General features: G+C 45.5%; 1 protein-coding gene and 1 pseudogene across 1 annotated transcript in view; one reads left to right on the top strand and one right to left on the bottom strand.

Annotated features, from left to right (window-relative positions):
- Window positions 1-444: 444 nt before the first annotated feature.
- On the bottom strand, window positions 445-1798 carry LOC130889862 (C-terminal-binding protein 2-like; annotated as a pseudogene).
- Window positions 1799-4502: 2704 nt separating this feature from the next.
- Window positions 4503-15881, top strand: part of LOC130889861 (formin-2-like) — a 167522-nt gene continuing 156143 nt past the window's right edge. Inside the window, 2 exon segments of the mRNA XM_057793798.1 lie at window positions 4503-4557; window positions 11708-11898. Coding sequence (XP_057649781.1) covers window positions 4503-4557; window positions 11708-11898 — 246 coding nt within the window.

Raw genomic sequence — 15881 nt, 5'->3', positions numbered from 1 at the left:
TAAGATTTATTAAAAATAAGTTATATCAATAACATATCTGAAAGATTCTTGTATAGATTATCAAATGAAGAAAAGAATTTATCAATGTATAAAAAAGAGAGTTTGTTCATAAAAAAGTCTGACAAATTACCATAAAAAGTGCAACATTCTTCTTGACCCCTTCTTGTCCAAAATTTTCCACTCAATAAAATAGCCAAGGATCTGAAACTGAGAAAATATATTTGAGTACAGTGTGTGAAACGTGATACTATTTTTTCTTTTTCCTTCTTCCCCCTACCCCATCATCGGAAGATTTTACTAACTCACAACAAGCTTGCCTCTTTAGTGTGCTGCTCAGATGTAAGAGACACTTCTCTGTACAGGAGTTTTTGGTTCATCTGTTTTCCACTGTCTCTTGATCCCAAGTTTATATGAATTCTTACATGCATCTTTCGGAATTCCCTGCTATTGCTTGGGTGTTCTCAATTGTGTTTTGTGGTCTGTTTGAGAATGAGAGCTTGGGAAGGATGTGTTACTATGGAGGAGACTGTGAGTCACTGGAATCCATGGCTGTAGGAGGATGCTGAGCTTGCGATGGACTGCTGGCTGGTCTATGACTAGCCAAAGAGTTGAAATAACCAAGAGCTCGTTGTTAACACAGTTTAGTAAGCATTCTTGGATGTGACCTGTAATTGCACCATGGATCTCAGTGGCTGCTGTCTCCCTTATCCTTAGAGACACCTGTTCACTGTACCAGGACATTTGTGGCATGCAGATGAGGTTTAGTGCAGCTTCCTTCCTTCCTTCCTTCCTTCCTTCCTTCCTTCCTTCCTTCCTTCCTTCCTTCCTTCCTTCCTTCCTTCCTTCTTTTTCTTTTCTTCTTTCCTTCCCTTCCTTCCTCCCCCCACTCTTTTTTTTTGAGCATCTTTCAACTGACCCTGCCTGAATGAAGCTATTCGTACACGTGGGCTCAAATTCATGCACATGGAGACTTGCCCCTAGTAATCTTCCTTTGAGGGCCTGAGTTAAGGCTTTCTCATCCTCCAGGCCACCTCATTCACAAGGAATACTTTGTCTTATCTGCTTGATAGTGAAGTTGCTGGTGTGGTGATGCTCCTTCAGATTGCAGTACAAGGAGATGCAGTTGCTCTGATGCAGCAAGTCCTACGTGTTGTAGAACTTCCACACACCCAGGGACTACTCTATCCTATCGTACAAGTAGGGGTAAAAAAATTATGGCTTGAAATCTGAAGGCCTTGGCTTGAACCACAAGTGCCTGCCTGGTGTCACCAAAGCCGATAAGGCCCAGTGTCTCATCATGGATAGAGACGCTACTGGAGCCACCTCACAGATCTGTTCCACGCTCTGTATGCATGTACCTTCCCCAAGCACATGGTACAGATGGGTACTGCCGATATAGATTGATAATGTGTCAGGAGGTGGAATACGCTGTCCCGTCCATAACCATAGGCAGGATGCTTCATGTGGTGACCCCGAGCTTGCCAGCAGCCTTGATATTCTCATTACCATAGTCACTCTCAGAGCCTTAAACTTCAGTCTTCCTTGGTGAGGGTGACAAGTGGTAGGTACATTGTGGCACCTACAGATTTATTTAATACCTTCTCGTGAGACTGTGTGTCTCAGAAGGCCACAGTGGCTGAGTCCTTCAGGATGGACATCTCCACCATGCAGTCTCTGCAATCTGACAGTGCCACTGGTGGGAGGGGTGTAAGCTATGGCTCATAATCTGAGGGCAGATATCTTCACATATTCTGTACAATCATTGTAGCTTGACTTTGAGTTTAGCCACAAAGGTCATTCTTTGTTGAACATGGAGATTAGGAATCAAAGGGCAAAGCAGTCAGCAGTTGCAAGGGGAACTCACAGGAGCAGGAGCTGTGAGTTGTGTGCCTTGCACCTGATATGCATGCGTATGAATCCAGTACAAGTGTGTCAACAAACTACAGCTCTGCTTTTTTAAACTTTTAAGCAGATGTGTTTTCTTCAGTTCACATCCTTTTACTGTGGCTAAGAAAACTTCAGCTCTTGTTGCTAGCTGTTGGTGTGTAGGAAGCCACCGCCTTACTGGCAGTGGCAGTGCAGGGGAGGGGTGTGGTGAGTGGTTGCTCAGGGCAGCATGGCTTCTGGCTGGATCTCCAGCTCCTCCGCTGCTCATGAACAACTTTAAGATCACACACACCCACACACACGATAACAAAACAAAACCCTTAAGCTCTAGAACTCCGAGTCCCATGATCTTCTGCCTCACGCATTTCTTTTACCTTCAGTCTATGTCTGGTGATTGGGGAACTGATGATTGAGAACATTAATATTTAGAAGTTATTGGAAAAGTGTTTATTAATTACTGACTTTTAAACTATTTTGTAGTGTTTATGTTATTATAGTCCTCATTTGTTCATTATTATTTTGTCTTTTAAAATGTTTATGATTGCATATTAATTATAAGTAATGATGAATTTCATTATGGCATTTTCATACTTTTTCAGAGTGTGTTTAGTCCATATGCATGCGCTGCTAATGCTTTCTTTTCCCCTTACACTTCTACTGCTGCACTTCCTTTCCAATCTGGTCCCTATTCTACTTTCATGTCTATTTATAGTTATTTATACAATACAAATCAATGAATTGCATTGGGGTCACATAGAGGAGAATGTGTGGGGTTTGTTTTAGAAGCAGGGTACCTTACCAGTGTTACACTAATGACAAGATGCCTCGTCTCCTATCAACCATTGACAGCATCTAGGTCCTCAGGAGGGATAAGACCAACTTGGTTCTCACACTTTTCAGGACAGGTTGCTTGTGTGAATTCCAGAGCTCAACAGATGGTCAGCATTCCAAAGCACTCTCCCTTTTCTTTGGGGTTTAAATTCTTTCTGATCCTGATGATCTTCCTGATCTTCAGGGATAGTTCTGAGTCTTGGAGGGGGTGACAGAGATGTTCCATTTATTTCTGGGCTTGCAACAATCCCTTATTCTCAGTACTTTGACCAGTTATGAGTATCTGAAATTACCACTGCATAATAAAGCTTCTCTGGTCACAATTAACATTTGTGGGAATTCATGGGCATAAATACAGTTATTTAAAAGGTAATTTGATAGCACATCATGTCCACTTAGTAAAAGAACCACAGTAGCTGCTCCCACAAAGTCCCATGACCTCTCCAGACATTAGAGTTACATAAAACATTGATTATCCCATTAACAGACTTGCCACTGTTGCACCAGTGGGGTTACCTTGTCTAGCTGGTCAGTATGATCACACACAGGGTCCACAGATGAATTGGTGATGATTCTTCCCCTGCAGCCTACATAGCACCACCTGGCACTATCAAGGGATGACAAGTAGAATGGAAGTTTTCAGCTCAGGTCCAGCTTGATCTCTGTGTTTTGCAACCAAGAAGGTGGTGCCATCAACATTAGAATGCCACCACCAGGACTATCTAGTTCTGGTGTGCACCCCACGGTACTGGTAGTTTGCCTATACTGTTTTGGGTGGCAGCTTAGGAGTCTTCCAACCTCTAACTCATTGAAGACTAGTCCACCTCTGGTGATAGATTTTTTTATTTAATAATCTTTGGTTTCTGAGAGCAACTTTATTCACTTATAAGAAGTATCTTTGTTTGAACTTAATTTTTTGAATGTGTATTAAGTATTTTATTTCTTTATGGTTTTCCATGCAACATCAACTTTAGTTGCCATTCCTCCCAATCTCCCCACCCCAATACGAAACTTGCACTTTCATGCCACATACATTCTTCCACCTTCTCCAACCAAAGACACCTTCCCCTTTCTCATAGTCTCCTTTCTACTTTCTGGGGATTGATAAGTATTTTTCCTTAGACAACCAACCTCTCTGCCGACACAAATAAACCTGATCAGACCAATTAAGACTGAGTTAGAAGATGCCCAGGTTTAATGGCTGCCAACACTCCTAGGTGGCCCCCAGGAAAACATAAAGAAGGGAACAGAGAACTGAAAGACCACGGGAAACCGGGAGACCACGTGTTCACTCTCTGGGGGGCAGTTTAAATAGCCTGTGGGAGTGGTCTTGACCTTCCCTGTGGAGGAGTGACTATTTGGTTGGCTTTCTCGGAGGTGGAGTTTGGGCCGAGGCAACTCCCAGGGGAGGAAGCTCTGAAATAGAACTTCTCACTCAAGGTTCCAAAAATGGAGGCCAAGGGGCTGGGGTAAAGCCCCCTAACTAAATAATCCAGATTCTTTGTATAAAGGGGTGCTAAGGTACTAAGGTGATGCTTTTAACCAAACATTCTAGACTTTTTTTGGATAAAGGGATGCCGGCTCAAGTGTGGTTACTTCCTGCCAGCATGGGGCGATGTGGGAGAGGGGAGAGCTGGGAGTTGGTGGACTCACACTCAGTGAGAGGTGCGGCTGGAGCGCAGCATCTGGTTTACTGTCATCCTGGAGATCTTAGGCAGCTGTTCCTGGAGGGAAATGAGAAGGCAGGTGGCTAGGTGGAAAAAAAAAATGTTATTATTGGCCCTATGAATGGGGCTGGCCATGAGAAGAATGGAACAGAGAAGCGCCCTGGGTGTACAGGTGAGGCTTGGGTGTATAAGTGAGACAAGAGAGCAGATATGCACTTTTAAAACCAGATTTTAGTTGGCAGGTGTCCTTGAGCCAGGAAAGTTGGTCCCAATGGTGAAGACCCAGGAGCTTGTGCAGGTGTTGATGTTGTCTGGAGGGCCCTTTGTAAGTTGGTCTTGGACCAGACAGCAGGAGTAAAATATGCTTAAAAAATGGGTGGGGTTAAAAAATGGGTGGAGACTGTTAGTTTTTACCAGACCAGATTTCTTGATAAAGTAGCAAAACTTTTAGAAAAATCTGCAGGTGTCTGTAAGACAGCTAAAACAAATCATTTTAGAAAACAATTAAAGAAAATTGGAAACTCTGGATTTTTTAAGTATACCTGAAACCTGTTAATCCTGGACTATGAAACCTGTTAAAGAGGTACACCGATTTGCATTTTTAGCAGGAAACTTAACAAATGAAGTAATGAGCTACCAGTACCTTAAGTCATCAAATGTCATTAGACAAATTTAAGAGGGATACATGAGCAAAAATAAGACAGCTTTTTTTTTTTTTTTTTTTTTTTTTTTGTTACCCAGGCATTCCCAAGTCTCTCCTTATTTCTTGACCAGCCTTAGACGCAGTACTTGCCATTAGCTGCAGAGTATAAGAGGCCTGAAGATTTTTCTGGGCGGCAGGGGGGAGGGGATTTAGTCTACCTCTCTTGGCAGGCTGAGAAGATTGATCCCCGGTGTAACATCCAGGAAGCTGATGAGGTGAAAGCCCACTTTTTGCTGTGTGGGTGGCTTTGCCATCCCCAAAGGCAAGGCTTGAGGTGGAAGGTCTACTGTAACCATGCATCTTCTTGGAGGAGCTATAGGATGCTGCAGGAGCTGGCATGTCTCCGTGTTAGAAGCTTTTTTTTAAAATGCCATACTGTCAGATCTGTAAAGGCACTTGAGAATTGGGTAACATTACCTGTTAGTTAAATTAGACATATAAGTTAAATTTAGACATGTATTTTACCCAATTAGTTACAGCTTACCAATGGTAGTAAATGTAAGAAGATAAAAAAGAATATTTTAATAAGTTAAAGAATACTAGCATATGTGGGTACTCTTACCCAAAATTGTGGTGGGGTCAAAATGGAGGTTACCCACATGTTTGTATTTCTCCAGAGCTGTTGTAATCTGGAGTTATAGGTCTTACAGATCATAAAACACACACTCAGAGAGAAACAAGACAAACATACTGTATAAACACACCTACATCCTCACACAGACATAAAACAAACATACTGTGCCAACTCACACAGACATAAGACAAGCATACTGTGTAAATGAGCACACATACTCACACAGACATAAGACAAGCATATTGTGTAAATGAACACACATACTCACACAGACATAAGACAAGCATACTGTGTAAATGAACACACATACTCACAGAGACATAAGACAAGCATACTGTGTAAATGAACACACATACTCACACAGACATAAGACAAGCATATTGTGTAAATGAACACACATACTCACACAGACATAAGACAAGCATATTGTGTAAATGAACACACATACTCACACAGACATAAGACAAGCATATTGTGGCGACATTATTTTAACAGACAGACAAAACATTTTTAGAAATCCGTGTAAGCTGACCAATTGAAAATTCCAGTGTAGGTGGCGGGAGCCAGAGAAGCGCACAGGTGGTCCCATTAAGGACCAGATTAGAAGATGCTGCAAGAGGGACAGAAACAAAAGATGGAGCACCTATAGAGTTTAGAGTGGAAAGATGGGCGAGAGTCCCGGTGTGGCCAGACTCTGCCAAGAATGGAGACAAGCAATCAACAGAGAAGTGGAGATGGGGAGCAGGAAAGGGAGTGGGAACTGGAGCATCCAGAAACCACGGGCCTAGGAGTCTTGTTTGTTTTTACATTAGGTGTTAGCCCCAATTTAAAAGGAATTTTGTAAAAGGCAGCCCAAGGGTGTTGGAGATTGGGCTTTGAATCACAAAAACCCATTTTACAAGTCTATGCCAAATCTTGCAACTCAATGCCTGTCACAATGAGTCAACCATGACAAGACTCTTGAGTCAATAACAGAGGTGTGTGTGTGTGAGAAGTGAGTGGGCAGAAGTCTCTATCCTCAGTCCCACCTCAGCGAGGTCTGTCTCGCAGCCTGGTGTCAGACACCTGGTATGGACTGTGACTCCAACAGGACAGCCCCCAAAACAACAAACATAAACTTAACGGGTACTGGACCCTACAAGCATGTATTTGAAAAAGAGGAACTCACCAAGACAAGTCGATCTTAGCCTGGGGGAGAACACAGGCAAGAAGGGAGTTTTCCAACACATGGGCCCTGGACCAGTGGGAAAAACAGCCTCCACCCCCCCCCAACCGTGGGACCTCCAAATGTTAAGTAGTTTTCCTTAGCTGACAAACCTCTCGACCGATGGAAATAATCCCAACCAGACCAAATCAGACTGAATTAGAAGATGCCTAGGTTTAATGGCTGCCAACACTGGTGGCTAGGAGAAAAAAAATATATTGTTATTATTGGTCCTATGAATGGGGCTAGCCATGGAAAGAATGGGACAGAGAAGTGCTCTGGTTGTACAGGTGAGGCTTGGGTGTATAAGTGAGACAAGAGAGCAGATATGCACTTTTAAAACCAGATTTTGGTTGGCAGGTGTCCTTGAGCCAGGAAAGTTGGTCCTAATGGTGAAGACCCAGGAGCTGGTGTAGGTGTTGGTGTTGTCTGGAGGACCCTTTGTAAGTTGGTCTTGGACCAGACAACAGGAGTAATCTGTAAAATATGCTTAAAAAAATGGGTGAGGTTAAAATAAGCCCTGGAGACTGTTAGTTTTTACCAGATTTCTTGATAAAGCGACAAAACTTGGCCCTGGAGATTTTTTTTTTTGACCAGAGATGTACACTTACTCTGTTATAAAAAAACAAACTGCACATATATAAATGCTAGACGCTAAAATCTGTGCACGAAAGAGAACATGTGGCGTTTTTCTAGCTAGGTACTCTTGCTTGATACATTATACATTGACAGCCATTTTTCTGAAAATTTCATGTGTTTATATTTTCCTTATGGCTGAATAAAATGTCTTTGTATTTTTGCCATTATCATTCATTATCCATTCATCAGTTGATGAACTTCTAAGCTAATTTTAGTTTCTAGATATCATGAATAGGACAACATTCATTACGAATGGGATAAGGTAAGAAATCCTTTGAGTGAGTACCCAGGAGTGACAAAACTGGATGGTATAGTAGTGCAGCTCTTAGATTTTTGAGAAAGCGCCACACTAATTTTCTATAATGTCTCTACTGGATTACATTCCCAGAAACAGAGGATAATAGTTGTTCTTGCTGGATGTGGTGGTGCACACCTTTATCCCAGCACTCAGGAGGCAGAGGCAGGTGAATCTCCAAGTTCTAGGACAGCCTAGGATATATATATATATATTTCACATACTTGTTTACTTGAGGACCCCAGCCATTCTGATTGGGGTAAGATGGAGCCACTGCCATTTTAAATAACATTTCAGTGGTGGCTAAATATGTCTGCATTTTAAAACATATTTATAAGTCCTTTGTGTCCTTCCTTTGAGCACTCTTTGGTTGGGAACTGTCTGTTTAGTTCCATGTTCCATTTTTAAGCTGGTTGTTTGTTTTCTTGATGTTTAGGGCTTGCTAGTGTTGTTCTGGTTCTTTGTATATTCTAGATATTAAGCCTCTGTCAGATAGAGAGCCAGTTGTGTTTGTTTTCATTCTGTAAGATTCCTCTTCAATCAAATAAAGGGATCCTTTGCTGTTCAGAAAACTTTCCTTTCATCTAGTCTCATTTATTAATTCTTGGGATTGAATTTTAAAATTACCTTAAAATGTTTATTTATTTTTATTTTCTGTGCATCAACTATGGTATGCCTTGTGCCCATCAGCAGAGAGCATTGGATTTCCTGAAAGAGGAATCACCACATTTTGAGAGCTACTGTGTGGGGGTTGGGAATCAAGTACAGGTCCTCTGGAAAAGCAGCTAGAGCCTGTAGCTACTGAGCCATTGCTCCAGCCCCATTAGTTGCTGGTCTTAATATTGTGCTACCAAGTTCCCAATTCAGAGAGTCATTTCTTGAGCTAATGAATTCAAGTATATTCCCTTCTCTATTTTCTATTATATTCAGGATTTAGAAGTTATATTTAGGTCCTTGATTCAGTTGAAACTTGAGTTTTGTGTAGGGTGAAAGATAAGAATTGTTTCATTCTAATTGTAGCTATCCAGTTCGACTAGAACCATTTGTTGAAGATACTGTCTTTTCTCCAATATGAACTGTTGGCTACTTTTAAAAAAGCTGGTAGCAAAAGAAACGCAGGCTTGAATGTGAGTTATATTCCATATGTCAGTTATATTCCATTGATCAGTGAGTCTGATTTCATATCAGTGTCATGCCATTTTTATTACTATAACTCTGCAGTATAACCTGATATCTGAGATTGTGACACCTACAAATTTGTTATTCAGAATTGGTTTGGCTATCCTGGAGATTTCATGTTTTCATATGAAATTTAGGAGTTTTTTTTTAAATTTCTATTAAGAATTACATTGGAATTTTTGTGGGGATTGTGTTAAATCAGTAGATCATTTTTTGGTAGGTTGGTGATAATACCAATCCATGAATGGGGGAGATGTTTCCATATTCTTTTTTTTAAATATTTATTTATTTATTATGCATACAATATTCTGTCTGTGTGTATGCCTGCAGGCCAGAAGAGGGCACCAGACCTCATTACAGATGGTTGTGAGCCACCATGTGGTTGCTGGGAATTGAACTCAGGACCTTTGGAAGAGCAGGCAATGCTTTTCACTGCTGAGCCATCTCTCCAGCCCTCTTTCCATATTCTTACATCTCCTTCAATTTCTTTCTTCAATGTCCTAAAGTTTTTATTTCACAAGTGCGGTTCTTTTGGAGACAAGGCCACACATGTGCAGAAAATACAGCCTCTCAGTGGACTACGAATCCCAGCGGTACAATGGAAAGCCACGCATGTGCAGGACATTTTCTCCCAGACACACCTGGACTTCCCCTTAAAAACGGGGGACACCTTAACCCGCCCCTTTTCCCTTTCGTCTCTTCACCCCCGTCCCTTACCTGTTGTTCCCCCTCCATTAAAGTTTGCCCACGTAGGACCCCATGTGTCTCGTGTCTCCTTCCCAACCCCGCAGAAATAATAACATTTTGGTGCTGTCTGCTTGGGGACCTGCTCGCCCCGGGGCCCTCACCTGAGGCCTTGGCTCCGGTTTTTCTCTTGGCGCCTCCCGGAGCTCGGGGCCTCCCCGGGACAAGGTCTGGACCGACGACCTGCGACCACTCCACGTGCTCCACTCATCTCAACGTGGCCCTCTCCAACCGTCAGGGCTAATTCGTGAGTTTACCTGGGTTGGCTAACCATCCCCTCTCACCCGGAGGAGGCCGGCCGAGCTCCCAGATTCCTCTGGCGTGTCCTGGGTGCGGTTGCTAACCCCCCCCTCCCCCGGCCTTCCACCCTAGGCTAGACCTGTTTTTATCTGTGCCCAAAAGTTTGGTGCTTTTGGTTCTTCTTCCTCCTCTCCTTTCCGTTCTTTCTCTGTCCTCTGTATGTACGGCCTTGTGCCCCTCGGCTACAATGGGTGGCCTTTGGGCTTAACTGTCCCCTCCTAGCCGAGACCCCCCATTTCCCGTCGAAAACTAGGATCGGGTCAGTTAGCCCATAACACAGTTCTCTGGGCACTCGGATGCCTGTGTCCAGAGCAACTGTGTTCGGGGCATCTTCGGGTGCCTTCTGCGGATATTTTCACGGTTCTAGCCATGGGCGCTAAGCCTTCAAAACCAATTCCCCCTTCTTCCCCCCTGGGACAGCTGTTGGAAGCTCTACAGCCCCACGCCTTAATTCCTTCTGTTAAATTATCTACACTCATCTGTCTTTGCTCTAAGGTTTGGCCCACTTATAATTTACAGGGCAGTTTTAAATAACCATGTCACGGGTCCTTTGACCCCGATATTCTATGGGAGTTAGCTAACTTTTGCCACTGCTCTGCTAAGTGGAAAGAAATGATGTACATTATGGCATTTTTTTACATGGCTTTAAAGACAGACCCCTCTACCGCCTCTCAATGTTCACCTGCACACATCTTCTTAGCAATGCCGCCCCCCCCAGGAACCTTCTGCTCCTGCTATGGACCCCGCGGACGAACCTCCACCTCCCCGGCCTCGAGGGGCTACTCCTTCCCGGTCTGCCCAATCAAACGGCGGTTCCTCCATTCCCCTTTCCTCCAAAGTTTCTTTTAGGCACAGAAAATCCTCCTCCAGGTCACCTAACTGTTCCCCTTCTAGTTCCCCAACAAGCTCCCATTCTAGATCTAAAGGGAAATTGCCCAGCTCCTCCGACATGGCTTCCCCCCGCCCCCGCCCCCACCGCAGGTCGCAGGAACGGCTGGAGGCTTCCCCCCGCCCCCACTGCAGGTCGCAGGAACGGCTGGAGGCTTCTCCCCGCCCCCACCACAGGACACACAGACAGCCTGAAACGTCTTCGGATTCTTCCCCATCCCCCTCCTGCCCTATCCCTCCCCCTCGATCTTCCAAAGCCCCTCTGGGCTCCCCTCCCGCCCGCCACCTTGCACCTTCTTTCACCCCTCCGCTCACGCGCTCGCGTGCTGGGAGTCTGATGCTGTTCAAGTCAGACCAGCCACCGTTCTGCCCTTGTGGGAAGTAGCCGGGGCAGAGGGCATAATGAGAGTCCACGTTCCATTCGCCTTATCAGAACTCTCACATATTTCTAAGTTACTCGGGTCATACACGGCTAATCCCACCAATTTCACAAAAGAATTTCAATATATAACCCAATCTTATAACCTAACTTACCATGACATTTTTATGATCCTGTCTAATAACTTGCTTCTCGAGGAGCGCAGGCGGGTCTGGGAACAGGCGAGACTGCATGCCGATGAAGTTCACCAAACCTTAGCCTCCCATCCTCCGGGGGCAGAGGCGGTGCCAGACCAAGAACCCCATTGGGATTATAACTCTCCTGGCGGCGTTTTGGCCAGAGACCGGTTCCTAACTTGCCTTATGATAGGGCTCCGCAAGACTGCCCTTAAACTGGTAAACTTTTCTAAACTTGCAGAAATTTTTCAGGACACTAAGGAAAATCCTTCCGCATTTCTTGACCGCCTTACCAAAGCCATGTTACAGTTTACGAACATGGATCCAGAATCCACTGAGGGCAGACAGCTTCTGATGACCCATTTCTTCAACCAGTGCTACCCGGATATCAAAGCCAAGCTCAGACGTTTTGAAAACGTGGCCTTCAAAAGTGTACCATGTCAGGAATGACAAGGCTCGTAATCACTGCCACTAACCGCACCCGCCCGGCCAGTAGAGGTGACAGACTCGACCCGTCCTGTTCGTGCTGCTATCCCGCCTCCCGGGGTGCATGAGCCACTGGGCCCATGCTTCAAGTGTGGTAAGGCAGGTCACTGGGCGAAGGGCTGCCCCAACCCTCATTGCAGCCCAAGGGGTCCCTGCCCAAAGTGTCACAGGGAGGGTCACTGGTCCGTAGACTGTGCTCGTGCATTTGATGATGTGGGGGCAACGGGCCCAGAGGATTCCCAGGTTGATCTATTGGGCCTGGCCCTGGAGGACTGAAGGTTCCCGGGCTCCTCCACCGACAACCCAACCACCACGCCCATCTGCATCCAGGAGCCACAGGTACTTCTCACAGTGTTGGGACGCCTCATTTCGTTTATTTTGGACACCGGAGCAACCTACTCAGTTCTAAGGGAATTTTGGGGACCAACCTCTCCCTTAAACTCCCCTATTGTTGGGGTAGGGGGACAGCCTTATTTTCCTCACCAGACTCCACCTCTCAATTGTATATTTAGAAATATCTTTCTCACTCACTCATTCCTAGTCTTACCGACCTGCCCAGTCCCACTCTTGGGAAGGGATCTCCTAACCAAGTTGGGGGCCTCCATTTCTTTCACACCCCCCACCCACTTTGTTCCAGATTCGTCGGTGACGCAGCTGCTTCTTCTCCTCGCCCCACAATCTCCTGACACTAACACGCCCTTTCCTCTTCCAGCCTCCCAAGTGGACCCTCTCGTGTGGGACACCCAGAATCCCACCGTCGCTAAACACCACTCCCCCATCGTTATTCAGTTAAAAAATCCCACCAAGTATATTACTCAAGCTCAATACCCCTCTCTTCCCAAAGCCTCAGAGGACTAAAACCCATAATTTCTGACCTTCTAAGAAAGAAGCTGCTCCGCCCCACCTCTTCTCCCTTTAACACCCCTATACTGGCTGTTAAAAAATCTAACGGAACTTATCGTTTGGTTCAGGACCTCCGACTCATTAATTCTGCTGTTGTTCCGTTGCACCCAGTTGTCCCTAATCCCCTCACCCTTCTGTCTAACATTCCTTCAGGAACCTCCCACTTCTCAGTTTTAGACCTCAAGGATGCCTTTTTCTCTATTCCTCTCAGCCCTCAATCTCAAAATATCTTTGCCTTCACCTGGACAGACCCTGATACTAATTTCTCCACACAATTAACCTGGACCGTCCTCCCTCAGGGATTCCGGGACAGCCCACACCTCTTTGGCCAGGCTCTGGCCTCTGATCTGCTCTCACTGTCCCTCCTTAAATCAAAACTGGTACTCTATGTCGATGACATCCTGCTGTGTAGCCCATCTTTGGAGACTAGCAGGACTGATACTGCTGCCTTATTAAATTTCTTATCCAAAAAGGGCTACAGAGTCTCACCCTCTAAGGCTCAATTGTCCACTACTCAGGTAATGTATTTGGGATTAACCATAACCCCAACCCAAAAGGCCATCACTCTGGACAGAAAAAAACTAATTCAATCTCTTACAGTTCCTTCCACCAAAGAAGAGGTTTTATCATTCCTGGGAGTGGCTGGTTTTCTGCGTTCCTGGATCCCCTCCTTCTCCCTCCTTGCCCGCCCTCTATACAAAGCAGCTCTCAGCTCTCCGCATGAGCCCCTTCTCCACCCCATCACCAAACCCTTCCAGAGACTCCAGCAGGCCCTTACCCAGGCCCCAGCCCTCCATCTTCTGGATTTAACCCGCCCCTTTTCTCTCTACGTAGCAGAGAAGGAGAGCTATGCTCTGGGAGTCCTAGGTCATCAACTGGGACCCTCCTTCGCACCTGTAGCTTACCTGTCAAAGAAAATGGACCTCACCACTCAGGGCTGGGCACCCTGCATACGTGCTCTGGCGGCCGCTGAACTTCTTATTCGTGAGTCAAAGAAACTAAACTTTGGAGCACCCACTACAATCTTCTCTCATCATAACCTGTCCAACCTCTTAACTTACAAGGGCCTACAGACCCTACCCCCTTCTCGAGTTCTTTCCCTTCAGGTGGCACTGGTGGAAGATGCCAGTCTCACATTTCAGTGCTGCCCACCCCTTAATATTTCAAATCTTCTACCTCAACCTAATGTTAATGATTCCCCATCCCATTCCTGTGTTGAGGTCCTAGAGGACCTACTGCCTCACCCCTCACATATACAGGAGGGCAGCCTGTCCCAGGCTACTCATACCTGGTACACAGATGGCAGCTCCTTTCTATGTGATGGGACTCGCAGAGCAGGTTATGCCATAGTATCAGACACGGAGATAGTTGAGGCAAAGGCACTCCCTGCTCATACTACTAACCAGCAGGCTGAGCTGATAGCTCTCATCCGTGCCTTTCAGTTGGCCGAGGGACAATCTTTAAATGTTTACACAGATTCTAAATATGCATTTCATATCCTGCTGTCTCACATGGCCATCTGGAGGGAGCACGGGCTTCTCACGACGAAGGGAGGCTCTATTACTAACTCAGGGCATATCATGGACTTACTAAAAGCTTCCCATCTCCCTAAAGCTATAGGAATTATTCACTGCTGGTCTCATCAGTCTGACAGCTCTATTGTCTCCAAGGGAAATAATCGAGCTGACAGAGCCGTAAGACAGCAGCACTCCAGAACACAGGTCTGCCTCAGCTACCTCAGGGAGTACTCACAGCACAGCCCACAGCCTCACAGACACCTCCTGACACCCAACAGATCCTGTCCTACCTGCACCAGCTATTTCATCCCAATGAAAAAGCTTTACTTCATTTTGTAAAAACGCATATCAAACCCACACCTGAGGATATCATGTTCCTAAAAGCTACCACTGCCTCCTGTCAGATCTGCCAAAAGTCATATCCCAGGACCAGATATTGTAGCTTTCCTTTCCCTACTCACCAAGCCAGGGGCTCCCTTCCGGGAACTGACTGGCAGCTGGATTTTACTCATATGCCCACAGTCAAAAAAATTAAATACCTCCTGGTGTTGGTGGATACAATGTCTGGGTGGGTTGAAGCCTTCCCCACCTCTAACAAGAGAGCCCAGACAGTGTCTGATATTCTCCTCCGAGAAATTGTTCCCCGGTTTGGACTTCCAACTTCTCTTCAGTCAGATAACGGCCCAGAGTTTACTTCCCAGATTTCTCAAAATCTGTCTAGGGCACTTGGAATCCCCTGGAATTTTCATATACCATACCACCCCCAGTCTTCAGGTAAGGTAGAACAGACTAACCGCTCTTTAAAGGATGCCCTCATTAAGATGTCACAAGAACTTCACTTCGACTGGGTAAGGCTTCTGCCTCTGGTTCTTCTCAGGCTTTGGGCTCTCCCAAAGGGCCCCCTTTTCATTTCACCATTTGAACTTATGTATGGGCGGCCGGTTTTAACCCCTGGCCTCCCATCGGGAACCTCTCCCCTTCCTGATCACCTGCTTACTCCCCTCCTTTTCCACCTATGTTCACTGCTGTGGGACTTCACAGATCACTCACTACCTCAACCATGTGCTAACACATGTCCACCGCCGGTTAAAATAGGAGATAAGGTATTATTCTCACCTCCAAGTCAATGTCCCTCACCCCTTTCCCCTAAATGGCAGGGTCCCCTCAGAGTAATTCTACTAACTCCCACAGCTGCCAAGCTCGAGGGAATTCCTCACTGGATTCACCTGTCACATCTAAAACCGTTCATCCCCACGGCTCAAGACAATCCTCCATACACGGTAACTCAGACAGGACCGTGTTCCCTCAAGTTCCAAAGGACAACAGGTTCAACCCCTTCTACTCCAGTCTAAGGAAAACAATGGTCTCATTTTTCATTTAATCCTCCTGTGCTAATACACCCTCCCTTCTCTAAATTCCTTAATAACCATCCAGTTGTCTCTACATAGAGGTTCAGGTGATAAGCAAATTCTTAACAAAGTTCCTGACATAACAGGTTCGTCACTGACT

Source organism: Chionomys nivalis, chromosome 18 (genome assembly GCF_950005125.1).
Source record: "Chionomys nivalis chromosome 18, mChiNiv1.1, whole genome shotgun sequence".
In the NCBI taxonomy this organism is placed as follows: domain Eukaryota; kingdom Metazoa; phylum Chordata; class Mammalia; order Rodentia; family Cricetidae; genus Chionomys; species Chionomys nivalis.
Note: the sequence above shows the minus strand (reverse complement) of the source record. Positions and strands in the feature narration are given on the sequence as shown.